General features: G+C 54.6%; 2 protein-coding genes across 4 annotated transcripts in view; one reads left to right on the top strand and one right to left on the bottom strand.

Moving 5' to 3' along the window:
- The window catches only part of ABCC6 (ATP binding cassette subfamily C member 6), a 60,864-nt gene extending 52,366 nt beyond the window's left edge, over nucleotides 1-8,498 (top strand). For all 3 annotated transcript variants that reach the window (XM_027771081.1, XM_006146568.3, XM_014587088.2), the window contains exons 27-31: nucleotides 1,926-2,072; nucleotides 4,116-4,274; nucleotides 4,346-4,512; nucleotides 7,254-7,448; nucleotides 7,704-8,498. In XM_027771081.1, coding sequence (XP_027626882.1) covers nucleotides 1,926-2,072; nucleotides 4,116-4,274; nucleotides 4,346-4,512; nucleotides 7,254-7,448; nucleotides 7,704-7,812 — 777 coding nt within the window. In that variant the 3' untranslated portion in view covers nucleotides 7,813-8,498. The remainder of the gene's footprint in view (nucleotides 1-1,925; nucleotides 2,073-4,115; nucleotides 4,275-4,345; nucleotides 4,513-7,253; nucleotides 7,449-7,703) is intronic.
- A 5,174-nt stretch (nucleotides 8,499-13,672) lies between these two features.
- Nucleotides 13,673-15,843, bottom strand: part of ABCC1 (ATP binding cassette subfamily C member 1 (ABCC1 blood group)) — a 131,602-nt gene continuing 129,431 nt past the window's right edge. Inside the window, exon 32 of the mRNA XM_027771057.1 lies at nucleotides 13,673-15,275. Coding sequence (XP_027626858.1) covers nucleotides 15,167-15,275 — 109 coding nt within the window. The 3' untranslated portion in view covers nucleotides 13,673-15,166. The remainder of the gene's footprint in view (nucleotides 15,276-15,843) is intronic.

Genomic DNA, 15,843 nt, shown 5'->3' with positions numbered 1-15,843 from the left:
AGACACAGAACAGCCACACAGCAGCATGACACGTGACAACATGACTGCAACCCTGCAGTCCATAGCAGCAAAGAGACAGTAAGATGATGGCATGACAGCAACTTCATAGGAACGTAGCAACATCACCGCAACATTAGAGTAACACAGGAGCATCCCAGCGGCATAGCTGCAACAGTACAGTACCGTAGGGACATCCCAGCAACATTAGTTGACAATCCGATAGCAACATTATAGGGACCTAGCAACGTCACTGCAGCATTAGAGTAACATAGCAGCACAGGCCAGTAACATGGCATGAGAGTAACAGAGACATAGCAAGGTCCCTGTAACATTATATTAGTAGAAACAAAACAGCAACCTAACGGCATCATTATAATGACATGACAGCTACATCCCAGTAACATAGCTGCAACATTATAATCATACATAGCAATATCCCAGTAGCATAAGTATAACGGTATGATAATATGGTGGCAACATCCCAGCAAAATAACTGCAACCTAGTAACATGATAGTAGCATCCCAGCATATACCTGCAACATCATAGTAATGTAGCAGCAAAGGGCGTAACATGACAAATGACAGCACATTATAGAAACATAGCAACATTATAGTAACATGATAGCAACATCTAGCAACATGATTGCAACATCCCAGCACATACCTGCAACATCATAGTAATTAATGTAGCAGCAAAGGGTCATAACATGACAAATGACAGCGACATTACAGAAACATAGCAACATTATAGTAACATGATAGCAGCATCCAGCAACATGATTGCAACATTACAGAAACATAGCAACGTTATAGTAACATGATAGCAACATCCCAACACATACCTGCAACATCATAGTAATGTAGCAGCAAGGGGCGTAACATGACAGATGACAGCGACATTATAGAAACATAGCAACATTATAGTAACATGATAGCAGCATCCAGCAACATGATTGCAACATCCCAGCACATACCTGCAACATCATAGTAATGTAGCAGCAAGGGGCGTAACATGACAGATGACAGCGACATTATAGAAACATAGCAGTACCCCAGCAACGTGATAGCAACATGACAACAACATCCAGCACATAACATTATAGGGGTGGTAGCATTACCCCATTGTATAGATGCCTAATTGGGCCCCTCCTCAAATCTCTCCCCTCTCCTCACCTAGTAACAAAGCAGCAAAGGGACAGGAACATGACGAATGATAGCAACATAGAACACGCAATATCCCTGCAACATACTAGTAACAGAACAGCAGCAGAGCAGCAAAGGGACAGGACATGACAATGTGCTGGCAACACCCCAGCTACGTAACTGCAACATGATAGTCACATGCGAGCAATGTAACTGCAACATTCTATTAACAAGACAGCAATGTGTCAGCAATGCAACAGTGACACGGTAGTAACGGAGCAGCGAGGTGACAGCCACACGTGTGGCCAGGGCTGGGTTTACCAGGATTAAGGGACTTGGTAAGTGTGGAGTCCGGCCCCCACTCAGTACGTGGCCACTGCTCGTATCATCCCTATGTCATAGAAGGAAACCAAGGCTCTAGGGGGTAGAACATCCTGCTCAAGGTCACGGGAACAGCATATGATAGCTCTGGTCTCCCTCCGCACAGACCTGTCCTCTTCACAAGGACAAAGGGAAATGGCCACTCCCGCTACGGGAACAGAGAAGAGAATTTGACGATGGCCAGTGGGTAATGATAAGAGATAAAATAGAGCTGACGCCATCACACTGGGGTTCGTAGCATGGCTGTATTTCATGCTCTCATTTAATTTCTTTAACAATTCTGTAATAGCAGTAAATATCCCCATTTTGCAGAGGAGGAAACTGAGGCTCAGAGACGTGGGCCATCTTGTGAGAAGCTTTGGAGGAAGGTTCCCCTGACCCAGTGTTCCCTTTTGCTCCAGGCCCCCTGGCGGCTGCCCACCTGTGCAGCCCGGCCCCCATGGCCTCAAGGGGGACAGATTGAGTTCCAGGGCTTCGGGATGAGGTACCGACCTGAGCTCCCCCTGGCTGTGCAGGGCGTGTCCTTCAAGATCCATGCAGGAGAGAAGGTGGGTGGTTCTTCCAGCCTGTCCTCATGGAGGCCATGCCCCAGGGCTCAGGAGCCCAGTTCTTCAGACCTACCTTACTCTCAACTGGACTCTTCTTCTCTGGGTGACTTTCCCTGTCCACCCTGGTGTCCCCGGATGAGGCAGCATCTCCTTGACTTTTGTCTTGCTTCTTTCTCTGACATTAATTGAACAATAGAATGCTCCACACGCGACCCCCGTTTGCAGGGCATGGGTCCCTGGCTTTGCTATACATGACCTTTGGCAAGTCGCATCCTGCCTCAGTTTCTCCGTCTGTAAAACGAGAATGAAAATACCGACCTCACAGCGTTGTTCTTTTTTTTTTTTTTTTTTTAGAGGTTTTTGCCATAGGGCACATGAGCTCGCCAGATAGACAGAGAGAGACAGTGAGACAGAAAGCGAGAAATCACCCCCCAGGGGGGATGGTCACGCCGCAATCCCTTCTCCTCTGTTCTCCTCTCGGGATCTTGGGCACGCACGCACATGTGCCTGGTGTGAGTTTCAAGCCACCAGGTCCAGGACACGAACCGCGGTCGACTACGTGGGAGTCCAGTGACATAGCCATTACGGCCATTACGCTAACTGCTGGTTCCAGTTGTTCTGAAGCCTGGCTTAACACATGCAAAGTGCCCAGCTCTCAGCGAGCCATGTGAATGCTCATTATTGCTCTTGGCCGGTGTGTGCCTTCACACTCACAACCCTCTGAGAAAGTGCTAGCGTCACCCCATTGTACGGATGCCTAATCTGGGCCTTCGTCAACTCCCTCTCCTCCCTCCTCACTAAGGGCACTCCCTCTCTGCAGCCGTCCCTGCCCCTCCCACACTGCTCAGGCTCCCAGTTGAGCCCCCAGCCTCCCGTCTCGCTTCCAATCTGTTCTCCTACGATCTTTACTCTGGCATATCATTCCCCTGCTTGAGACCTTCTGCCAGTTCCCAGCTCCCTTCAGGGTAAAGTCTGAATTCCTGAGCTTGGCATTCAAGGCCCTGCCCATGTCCCACCACCTCCATTGTTCTGCCAGGGCTTGGCCAACATTTGTGGAGCAGCTGCCCACAGGCCAGGTGAGCACGTGGTACGTAAGCCCAGCTAGCTTGGCCTTGTCGACCCAGCTTCTAAACTCCCTGAGCTCCTACTAGTCCTTCAAGTATCCCCTCCTCTGTGAAGTCTTCCCTGATTACCCCATAAACCTCATCCCAGGGAGCAGGGACACAGCTCCTAGAGTACCTCAGTGCTACAGGTCTGGATCTTGTTCATTGCATTGTATTAAAATGAGGTTCATTCAGTTAAGCCACTCCCGAGACTAGACGGTGAGCAGTTTGGAGCAAGCACTATCTAATTCCTGTGTTCCTGGTGCCTCTATGTGTGCCTGGCCTACAGTGGAGTGCCCACGTGTTCCATTCATAAACAAGGAGGGGTAGACCTCCACCTGTCAGACACCGATGCCGCAGCAGCCGGAGAGAAGGATAAGAGGAAGGATAGGCTGATGGGAGGGGAGGGGGTGGGAGGGGTGCGATGAGGGGGAAGGAGGGGGTGGATGAAAGAGCGAAGCAATACATGGAAGGGTGAGGGAGAGACAGAAGGATGGGGTGGCCCGAAGCTGAGCGGTGAAGGGAAGATGACGGACAGACGAGAGGACAGAACGGGGAGGGAGAAGGGATAACAGACGATGGATGAGCAGGGGCAGTGGAAGGAAGAATGGGGAGGGAGGGAAGGTGATGTGGGTGATGGAGGTGTGGCTAGAAGGGGGAGGGTGGAGGAGCAGAGGAAGGGGGTGGGGATGTCAGGATGAGGGCAAGACAGAAGAACGCGCAGTTGGGAGGCTGGTGCACGGAAATGCACGACAGCACACAGGTGGAAGGACAGCCGGGGAGACGGACAGGTGGGTGCTTGAAGGACGCGAGTGGATGCACGGATCTGGGTGCAGGGAAAGCATCTCCCAAATACGTGCCCACAAGGCCACTGGGCTCTGGCCTGCCCTCTACCGGCCCAGCCTGGTCAGAGCAGGCCTCACCGTCCATCCCCTGGCAGGTGGGCATCGTGGGCAGGACAGGGGCCGGGAAGTCCTCTCTGGCCGGGGGACTGCTGCGGCTCCAGGAGGCGGCTGAGGGCGGGATCTGGATCGACGGGGTCCCCATCGCCCAAGTGGGGCTGCACACGCTGCGGTCCAGGATCACCGTAATCCCTCAGGTGAGGCTAGTTGTGGGGTGGCTGGGTGGGGCAAGGGGACCCTGCTCTGATCCCCTGCCCCTCCTGGCCAGGACCCCACCCTGTTCCCTGGCTCCCTGCGGATGAACCTTGACTTGCTGAACGAGCACACGGACGAAGCCATCTGGGCAGCCCTGGAGACGGTGCAGCTTCGAGCCCTGGTAGCCAGCCTGCCCGGTCAGCTGCAGTACGAGTGTGCTGACCAAGGTGACAACCTGAGGTACGGCCGCCCACCATGGCCAGACGGCAGGGACTAGAGAGAGGCTAGGAGGCCAAGCTCCCCGACAGGGCACTGAGTGGGAAGCCAGGGAGTCCGGCCCACCCGCCTTAGAATTACCTACCCAGCTCTGCTAATGAGAACAGGCACACGGCCCCGCCCTGCCCTGCCATTCCGACTCCGCCACCATCTCAGGATTGCCTTCTTTGAGGATGAAAAACCCCACTGTGTGGACACAGTTTGAGCCCCCTCAGTTGCCCATTGCTTGCACCCTTTGCTATTGTGAAGAATGCTGCTCTGACCTAGAGGAAAGATCTAGGCCTTTTTGTAAAGACAGAATCTCACCATGTCACGACCCTCCTGCCTCAGCCTCCCAAGTAGCTGGGACTATGGGTATGCACCACCAGGCTCAGCTTTGCGGATGGCCTGGGATGGAACCAGGGCTTCCCACGTGGCCTTGGCAGTCTGGTAGCAGCATCTACCGGCGGTGCTACTGCAACTGGGCCAAGATGTAGGTCTTTCTAAAACCAAGACGTTCCTGAACCAGTCAGTGGCATGGTGGTTAAGGCAGCTGGATCTCACATGGCTGACTGTGCGGTTCGAGTCCCAGACCTGGTGGCTTGGAGATCATGCCTGGTACATGTGTGTGTGTATTCAAAATCCCAAGAGGAGAAAGGAGGAGAAGGGCTTGCAGTATGGCCATCCCATCTAGGGGGTCATTTCTCTCTCTCTGGCAAGTGCATCTGCCCTATAGCAAAAGAAAAGGGAAAGGAAAGAATAAGAAAAGAAGAAGAAAAAAAAACAGCGAGGGAACCAGCAGTTAGCATAATGGCTATGTCGCTGGACTCCCACGTAGTCGACCGCGGTTCGTGTCCTGGACCCGGTGGCTTAAAACTCACGCTGGGCGCTTGTGCCCGGGTGCCCAAGATCCCGAGAGGAGAATGGAGGAGAAGGGATTGCGGTGTGACCATCCCCCCTGGGGGGTGATTTCTCGCTTTCTGTCTCTATGTCTCTCTCTGTCTGTCTGGCGAGCGCACGCGCCCTACAGTGAAAATCTCTCAAAAACAAACAAACAAACAAAAAAAACAGCGAAACATACACACACACACACACAAAAGTAAGCAAACAAAAACCCCAAGATGTTCTGGATCCATGCACCTATCTGGTGGGAGTGTCAGGAGAATGGACTAGCTGGGGGCAGTTTCTAGCACTAGAGGCCCAGTGGCGTGGTAGGTCTGAGCATAAACAGCTCCAGACTGCCCGGGCTCAACTCTAGCTCCCTCTTTATAGACGTAGGACCTTGCACAAAATACTTCCTCCCCAGGCCTCAGCTTGCTCACGTGTAAAGTGGGAACAACAGCACCCACCTGTCTGGGCGAGGACCGAGAGAGCCATGTGTGTAGAGCTGTCGAGGCAGTAACTGACACGTAGGAAATAGTACACCCTCGTGGGAATTCTCAGAGCCACACTCCTGCTAACCCCATTGCTCAGAGTCGGACTCTGAGGTTTGTCAGGGTGGGCTGCGACAAGCCCAGGCACGCTGACTCCCGCGGAGCCGTAGAAAGTTCTGGTTCTCTAAACAGACGCTGCTGTGGGAGGGGTTTACTACGAGAGAAGCAGAGCAGGTGGAGACAGCCCCAGCCACACTGGCCCCCGGGGCCTGTGCCATCCGGGTCAGAGGTTTCACTGGCCACACGACCTGGGACCTCAGTTTCCCCGTCTGTAATTAGAGAAGGAGAAGTGACCATGCCACAGACTTGCACGTATACCTTTTACTTATTTTTATCTTTTCATCTTTTCATTCGCTAGAGGGTGTGTGCGCTCTCCAGAGAAAGAGAGGGATGGTCATGCTGCCTCCATTCCACTGTCCGGGAGTCTGGGCACTCGTGCACACGCGCCTGGCATGTTTCTCAAGCCACCAGGTCTGGGACTTGAAGCGTGCAGTCAGTCATGTGGGATCCGGCCACATAACCACCATGCCTCAGCCTGGCCCACACTCATTCTTATACAACTATCTTCACAACAGACTCCGGAGTCTGAGCTCCTGGGTTAAAATTCTAGCACATGGCATGGTGGTTAAGGCGCCGGACTCCCACATGGCCAACTGTGGTTCGAGTCTCAGACCTGGCAGCTCGAGGATTATGCTGGGTGCGTGTGCATGTGCGTGCATGCACAGATCCCAAAAGAGTAGAAGAGAAGAGACTATGGTGTGGCCATCCCCCCAGTGAGGGAGAGTTCTCACTTTCCCTCTGTCTCTTTGGTGAGTACATGCACCTATGGCAAAAAAAACGAAGAAAAAAAAGTATAACAAATGTTCTAGCTCTACCCCAGTGCTACGACCTTGAACAAATCATTTAATCTCTCTGAGTCTACATCCCCCTCTGTGCAAAGGAGAGAGCCCAATATCTCCCTGTGTGGTCATTAAGAGAACTGGGTCAGTATGTGCCCAAACACTCAGAAGGTGGAGACAGGAGTAGAAAGAGCCACCAATAAATATGAAATTGCCAGTTCCCGGTTGGGGATGCTGAGGTACAAAGGGTCTGAATGACTTGCCTAAAGTCCAACTGCTCGAAGAGAGCAGGGGATGCCCGCGAGCTGTGTCAACTACAGACCCCACGTGTGAGGACACGCACATGCACAGGCACCCCACTTCTGTGGCTGCCCTGGGACCCACATGTGGGCACACCCTGCAAACTGACGTGCAGCTGAACTCAGCCCCGCCCGATCGTCCTGTTTCTTCCCAGTGTGGGCCAGAAGCAGCTCCTGTGTCTGGCGCGTGCCCTTCTCCGGAAGACGCAGATCCTCATTCTGGATGAGGCCACGGCCGCCGTGGACCCTGGGACGGAGCTGCAGATGCAGGCCGCCCTCGAGGGCAGGTTTGCACAGTGCACGGTGCTGCTCATCGCCCACCGCCTGCGCTCCGTGATGGGCTGCGCCAGGTAAAGCACCCTCCCCGGCCCTCCGGCACCCCTGCAGCCAGACGCAGCCCCTGCCCACAGGGTCGGGGGAGAACTAGAAGGGCCCTGACATGGATTAGCAAGGACCCGCTGCACGAATAGCAAGACTGACGTCCTGAAGGACAGGGAGGTGCCCAAGGACAGACTGGCCCTTCCCTTGTGTCTGTCAGGCTCAGGAAGCTGCTGGGAAAGTTGGAGCAGACGCACTCGAGCTGCCTCATCTCCTTCTCCTTGCAGGGTGCTAGTCATGGACAAGGGGAAGGTGGCAGAGAGCGGCAGCCCGGCCCAGCTGCTGGCCCAGGAGGGCCTGTTTTATAGGCTGGCCCAGGAGTCAGGCCTGGTCTGAGCGAGGACCCTCAACCCCCCATGGCTGGCCAGCCCCACAGCCTGCAGGTGCGAGCGACTTGGAGGTCAGTTATCGGCGACAGCAAGCGACGATGAGTCAATACCCGTCCCTGCTCTCCGGAAGGAAAATGGCCAATTATCACAGAACGGCAGACCCAGTGGGCCCAGTGCCCACAGGCCAGCATGGGCTGGGCTCCCCCCAGGTCTGTCCACCTAGAGCCAAAGTGACAGCGGACCCAGCTCTGACAGGCCACTATGCTCTTGGGGACAGGGGAAGTTCAACCCTGCCATGCTGGGCTCCACCCCAGGCTCATTCGGTGGGAAGAGACGGTGCTACAAGTTACCCTCTTATTTTGAGATAACTGTAGACACACAGGCAGTTGTGAGGAATAACACAGAGCTCACTGGACCGTCCTGTACCATTTCTCCTGAACAGAGCACCTCACGGAACTCTGGTGCAGTATTACAGCCAGGGTGTCGGCGTGAGCGCGGCCCACCAGTCCTGTTCCAATCCCCTGCCTCGCTGTGTTTGTTGCCTACGTTACTACACATGTGTTTTACTGTGTTTGTTGTGTGCACGTTTGTTGCTATGTATTTGTTTGTTGTATGCATGTTTATTGTGTGTTTATTGTGTATGTTTATCACGTGTGCTTATCATATGTTTATCATGCATGTTTATTATGTGTATGTGTTTCGTTTTGTGTGATTTTATCACATGTGTAGGCTGTGCACCCGCCTGTTCCTAGCCCCCCTCCACTGACCTCTCTCCAGTTTGCTGCCCAGAGTGCATTTGGAGCTCTGGGGGGGTCCTGTCAGAACTGCACACACACTGAGCCCCCCACCCAGGCCGAGCATGGACGCCCAGCAGGCACCAGCAAGTGCGGAGCGCGGGTTCAGTTCCCTAAAGGAGGTGAGAGGGCTGGACACCTCGGTCCCCACCAGCCACGCAGGCCCAGGACTCGCACGTTTTACACATGTGCTTGTGGAACACGGAATTCCAGCTGAGGGGCCCATACCAAGGGAACCCCAGAGTGTTTCTGTTCACACTTGCCATCTGGGTGCTGCTGAAAACTGAAGTCAAGGGCAATCCACGCACGCGTGCCGCGTTGCCCACATTGGTTTGAGATAGCGCCCGGCTGCTAATGTTGGACTCAAAACCAGCTTCAGGCAGCAGGGACGAGGAACTACCTGAGAGTCAGAAATAGCCAGGCCTCGCTCACACAGAGCTGTGCAGGGCAGACCGCAGGGCCCTCGCTCTCTGCTGGCTCAGGGCGCTCACGCAGAGGCATAGCACACCAGGCCTTCCCAACCTCACACTGGTGGGGCCGGGTCACTTTCCATGTGGGGGCTGCCCTGGCATTGTGGGGTGGGTACAGCACCCCTGGCCCCACCCACTCAATATCTATAGTGCCTCTCTTCTCCCTCCAAAGAAGCTGAGTGACAAGAATATCTTCAGACACTACAGCCCTGTGTCCCTTCGGAGGGTAGCCGAGATCCACCGGTCTAACCTGGCCCCTGCCATCCATCCATCCATACTGGGGGTCAGGGGCCTGGGACAGCCTGGTGCCCCACCCCAGCCAGGTCACGGCGACTTCCTGTTGAGCCATCCTGGCGCAGGGTTTTGGTTCCCGCCTTAGCCCGGGGTAACCTAAATCCAGGTATAACCGCAGCTTTTGCTTCCTTTGCCAAACGTGGCCAGAAGCTTGGTACCTTCCAAATGGGGCAGGGAGCTGCAGTCTTCGCCTGCCCCTCGCCTGGCCTGTGAAGCACCGACCCCACTACTACTACCTGTTACCAACTCATTCTTAGGGATGAGGAACCAAGGCTGGGAGGGTTGCTGGGACTTGAGTCAGCAGCTTTCCCGACTAGCAGGTGCAGAGTTGGGTTTGCTCCCGGGCCTGCCCAATGCAAAGCCCAGGTCATCACGGCTGCTGGGGCTGAAGGGGGTGTCTGCCTTGAGAGAGAGGGAAGGCGCTTTTTCGTTTCTCTGCCTGGGGCCAAGCCACCTGGCACCCCCTGCAGAGTGATCACAGCAGAGGTTCCCTGCATTTGGCAAACTCAGTTGGTGGCTTCAAGGCCACAAGGCCCTCTTGCAGGGCCACACAACGCTTGCCAGGGAGCAGGGTATGGGCCCAGCAGGTGGGCGCACAGAACCAGTACCCACCCACGAGGCCTGCGAACAAGGCTGCTGTTGGGGCCATGCCATGGTGGCTTGGAGACCAGCCAGCAGGGACCCCCAGACCCTGGGTGCCTGCCACAGGTTCCTACCAGCAGGCCTGGCTGCTGGGCTGAACACAGGTCAGTTCCAACAAGGTCACACAGACCTGCGGTGGCCAGTGCCTGTCCCCACAGGTTCTTTAACCTCAGCGTCCACCTCGTCGCTGCAAGCACATGACAGTGGGTGAACCCTGGCTGCCAAAGGAGGAAGAATCCATCATTCAGTCTCTTACTAGGGCCCTCCGGTGAGGAAGGTGCTACCGTGGAGCCCCTGTCACGACTGCACAGACCAGGCCGTGAGGCCCCTTTGACAAAGTAGGAAGCAGGGCGTGTAAGCAGGTGTCCCAGCCAGTGGCCTGGTGTGAGCCCAGGTCCTGACCATCAGGAAACACAGCCTCTCGCTCTGCGGACATGAACTCCACAATCCCCAATGAGAATGAGAAGGCAAAGGCTTCCTTCCCTTCTCGAGCTGAGGGACTTGCCTGGCAGTCAGGGCTCCCAGTACCGTAACACACAGGCTCAGTAAACGCCGACTACAACCAGCCATGGGACACGACATAGCCCCACACTCCCCATGCTGAGGCCCTATGGGAGGGCCCCGGGTCTGAGTCTTTACCTTCTCTGTACACGCCATGTGTGCTCGCCTGCCTGTAACCCCAGAGGGCCGAGGCTGGGGCAGACCGCGGCGTGAGGGCCCTGTTGGGGGTGCCTGCTGTCTGTCTGTGCCACGGAGGAGGTGAGCCTTAAACAAGTAGGATAAATACCGACTCTATAACCCAATGGATGGGTGTCCTCGGGGCCTGCACAGTGGCTTTACCTGATTGGTTTCCATGCTCCTATGTGTTGGCCCCCGTCACACAGAAGAGGAAGTTGCAGGTCCTGAAGGGCAAGTTCCCGGGTGCTGACTTCACCCCAGCACAGCACCCAAAGGATCCAGTGCCAAGTGCTCCCATGTCCGGAGGTCTAGCAACGAATAGGCGGGGGGTGCCTGCTCTCACGGCGCTGCTGATCTAAAACGGAGGGGGCACAGGGCTGGGGCAGGAGGAGGGGGGACCCCAGCAGGACTGTGCCAGCCTGTAGGCAGAACAGCAGGGCTGGACGGTGGAGAGGACTGATTGCTGGCTGCAGCGGGGAGCTAGGGCTGGAGGTCCCAGGAAGCAGCTTATGCAGGGCTTGGCTGTCACTGTGAAGTGGGGACAGAGTCAGAGGAGCCCCACAGTGTGACGTTTTTACAGGATCACCAATGGCTCTGGGTTGGGAACAGGTGTGTGTGCGTGTAAGTGGAGGGCATGGTTAGAAACAAGTCAGGAGATCACCGAGAAAGTTCTGGAAGGGATACCCGGGAGAGACCATGCGGCTGGGGCCGTGTTGGGGTGAGCAGCGGCTGGGTCCTGGATACTATGCAGGAAGTCGGTCAGATCTGTCGGATCTGATGGAGGGGGAGGGATGGGCAAGCGGCTCAGCACTGGCGCGTGCGCGGCAGCCCGATGCCTCTCTCCTCTCTGGCTGGGGATCCTTTCAATGGAACGAGCTTTACAATCGCTGGGCCCAGGGCCAGGCACACAGTAGGTGCACAACCATGCCTCTGCCCCTCCCCCCCGCCATGGCACTGAAGCACTCACCTGGTGTGGGCTTAATGCCTCACTGCCTCCTCTTCACCGAGTGGAGGAAACTTGAACCAGCGCTGGGTCCTCCTGAGCACCCCGCTGCTCCACCCAACACACACCCACAGACACACACCAGGTGGAGTGCTTGGAGCCCTGCCCAGGGCCGGACCTGGGATTTCAACACTCGGGGTCAAGCTCTGAGGCAGAAACACGTGTGATGTGGGCTCCGACACCAGGCCGCTGGCTGGGACACCTGCTTACGCTTTGCTTTCTACTTTGTCAAAGGGGCCTCACGGCCTGGTCAGCGTGCACTCGTGACAGGGACTCCACGGTAGCACCCTCCTCGTCAGAGGGCCCTAGTAAGAGACTTAGTGACGGAGCCTCTGGCTGCCAGGGTTAACTGAGGGGTTGCATGACAGGCGTCTCACATGTAAAGGTAAGCCTCCCAGGCCAGAGGGGTAGCATGGTGGTTACACACCGGACCCACATGGGAAAAGCCTGCTTTGTGTCCAGAACCTCCCTGAACATGCTGGGTGTGCATGCGTACCCACGACCCAGGCCAGTTCTGACGGGTGTGGACTGCAGCAAGGGGACTCTGCTGGGGGTACCTGTTGCGCCCTGTTTCATGGAAGAAATAAACACCTTAAAATTAAGACTGGCACCTGGCAGACCCAAATACCACTAATTCTAATAGTCATAACTTCATAAGTTTTTATGACTCACCTTCATACTCCAAGGTCCCTAATATAAGCCAACAATTTCAATTAGGGGACAGCAACGTTTGAGCCAAGATTGACAGAGCTGGGGCCTGTAGATGGAGTAGCAGTTACATCACTGGACTCCCACATGGTTGACTGCGGTTCGAGTCCCAGACCTGGTAGTTTGAAAATCATGCCAAGCATGTGTGCCCGGGTGCCCAAGATCCTGTGAGGAGAATGGGGAAGAAGGGATTGTGGCATGGTCATCCCCCCTGGGGGGATGATTTCTCACTTTCCCTCTCGCTGTCTTGGTCTCTCTCTCTCTCTCTCTGGCAAGCACCTGTGGTTTTAGAGGCAAAAACCTAAAAAAAAAAAAAATCCCCAAAAAACGGACAGAGCTAGAATGTTCTTTGGGTATGCCCCTCCAATACAGACATTCCTCAAGACCTAGACTCGCTCAATTCAAACTCAGAAACCGAATTTTCCAGGCTCACTGCCCCACTGTCCCAACCTTGGAAACTGCATCAATTTGTTTAAAGAGAAATATTTTTCTGCCATTCGCACCCCGACATTTCCCAGCATCCTCTGCGCATGGTTGTGCAGGGCCTTTATGCTGCAGCTGGGAGTGGAACAGACTTGCATTACTTGTGGTTTGAGACACTGCAGAGTGGGTGTGAGTCGTCCATTCTCCCATCCCCTGCTGTGAGAACTGGGAGCCAGTCTTCAGAGGCAGTAACAAGACCAGAAGAGTCTGGGTCTCTCTGCCACTGCATGGAAGGCAACTACCCTAACCCTCAACAAAAATTATATGAGCGAGAAATAAATCTTTGGGTTTGTTTCCCGAGATTTGATGGCTAATTTGTTACTGCAGCATGGACTTGCCTATCCTGACTAATACAGGAGTGTTTTCAAGGGTACTTTGGGCTACATGTGATTTTTGCCTTGTCTGTGTCTTAGCACCTGAGCTGGGCCGTGTGTACCACACACATTACTGCTCAGCTTGGTGACAATCCTGTGAGGTATGGATCACCAGGCTCATTTAAAGACAAAGCAACATGCAGAGTGGCGTGACTTGCCCAAGGTCACAAAACCAGCAAATGACAAAGGCGGAACTCAAGTCCATGTCTGTCTGGCCCAAAGCCCAGGCTCAGTCCACCATGCCATGCAGTCTCCCAACTGAACTCCCAATTCTTGGCCTCCAGACTACTCACTTCCACCAACAGCTCCCACGAGAAACAACATCTGCGTCAGAAGGGAACAGACACACCTAAGCAGGTGTGTCGTCCCAAGAGGCGGCGGCTGAACCCTTTGCCAAGGCCCAAAGAAAACACAACAGTTGTTTAGAAAGAAATAAAATATTTTTATACTGCAAATTATTTGCAAACGTTCACGTTTCCAGTGTAAGTCATTACAAAAAGATCTCCAAGAAAAACTTGGTTTATCTAATGTGAAAGAATGGTATAACTTACAAAAAATAAATATGTATTTCCACCTAAAAGAAGAAAGCTGCTTCTCTGGGTTTGAAGTCAGCAACGTGCTTCGTAGCAGGTATGAATCGGGCAGCAGAGGTCGCCACCGCCTGGGCCTCGCTTTGGTCTTCAACTGAGACACCTGAAGGACCGGCTCGGAGGACCAAGCTCCTCCCACGAACACACGGGCCAGCTGTGGCTACTCCCCGGGAACATCCTTCTTGGCCCAATACTTCTTCCCAAGAGCTAAAGTCTTGAGGCCATTTTTCTTGAATCAGTACTTAAAAAGCAAAACAAACAAAAGCACTGCCATTCGTGAGTGGGTTCTTTTCTTGTCCTGGAAGAGAAGCTGTCACCGGATGCCAAGTTCTCCCCGATGTTGCCCCTTGGCAGCTAACCAAATATGAGGGGGACAAATTAAAATCTGAAAATGAGAAGACAAACGGGGACTCTTGGGCACCGGCTGGCAGTCCTTGGGGGCGCCCTGTGCTCCTTGCTTTGAATGCTTCACACCCATTAGCAGACACGCATCTCTTTCAAGTACCAAAAGGAATAAACCTGCCCCAGCGATAGGTAAACAGAGGCAGGAAGGAAAACAAGGGAAAGACTGGAGTGAGTGGGGAGGCGGGCAACCGGCTAGAAAGGAAGAGGAAGAGATGCACCCATGAGCTTCCGGGTCTAGACCGTCTGTCAGTCCAGGAGAGCAGGGCGCATGAGAGCACAGGGCTGCCCGTGGCCTCCGGAGCGAGTCTGGATGGAGGTGGTGTTCGGATGTGGGTTCCCAGCGTCTGAGTGCCTGGAGGCTGAGGGGTGGTGCGTGGCCTGTCTGAGAATGGTTCCCACCAGGCACCTCAGTCTCAGAGCTGCAGCTGCAGGAATGAAGCACTCCGCCCGGAGAGGTGACGTGAGGGAGGGATGTGTGGGAAGAGCTGAGGGGTGGGAGCTTCTCGAAGACAGGGAACCCACAGACTGGCCGGAGAGGTCCGAGGCAGTTGGCTGGATTTGGTCACTAGCGTATTTTGTACAACCAATTCTTCCGGAAGTCTGGCTATCCAAACCTCTGTGGGAAGCACCAGAGCGTGTGCTCGTGTCCCCAGGGGTGTGAGGCTGTGTGTCTCGGGGGTGTCAGAGGCAAGGGTGTGCATGTTCTGGGCGGGCGGCATCTCCGTGTCTCTCCTGGGTCTTCACAGCCATTTCCAGGCAGGAGGCCATAGCGGGTGGCTGCTGCTCTGTGTTTTGGTTTAGGGTTTGGTTTTCTGTTTTTGGTTTTGGTATAGAAGGCTCGGGTTCCCGAGGATGCGGATTTGTCCTTGGACGCTGGCACGCTGGCCCTGCAGTGCTGACCGATGTGCCAGCTCCGTGGCTCACACCAAGCCTGCGTCTTTGGCCATGCTGTAGAAGAGACCCCTCTGCTGCAGCAGGTCAGAGGGGGGGCCACACTCCCGGATCTCTCCTTTGTCCAGGACAATCACCCTGCAGGGGAGGGAGTACAGACATGAGCGGGAGGGGGAGCTGGAGGCCTCTGCCCTGGGATGGGTTAGGCCCTAACACCTTCTGCTAGGACTGGTGCAGTAGCCTTTCGCTTCTGACCTTACCTCTATTCTCCCTTAGGTCTCAAACGTGCCAGCAGTCACACAGGAGGTGCCCAAGAGTTTCAAAAATGTCATGTCACTCACCTCTTTAAAATCCTCCAGTGGCTTCATGATGCTCTTGAGAAACTTCTCAGCTCCTTACTGTGGGTTCATGGTGCCCTAAGACCTCGCCCCTGCCCGCCTTTCTGGCCTTGTTCTGTGCGACTCCCCTCTTGACTCCACCCTCCAGGCACTGGCCTCGTCTGAGCTTCGAGTGTAGCAAGTGGGCTCCCATTTAAGGGTCTTTCCACTTGATTGTGCCCTGTCTCGATAGAACGTCCTTCTTTAGATCAGAGGGGCAAATTATGACCCACAGGCCCAAGCTGGCCCACTGCCTGTTTTTATGAATAAAGCCTTATTAGAACACAGCCATGCTCACTCATTCCGGACTGCCTATGGCTACTCTCCTG

The sequence above is a fragment of the Tupaia chinensis genome, unplaced genomic scaffold, assembly GCF_000334495.1.
Source record: "Tupaia chinensis unplaced genomic scaffold, TupChi_1.0 Scaffold000182_1, whole genome shotgun sequence".
NCBI classification, from domain to species: Eukaryota; Metazoa; Chordata; class Mammalia; order Scandentia; family Tupaiidae; genus Tupaia; species Tupaia belangeri.
Note: the sequence above shows the minus strand (reverse complement) of the source record. Positions and strands in the feature narration are given on the sequence as shown.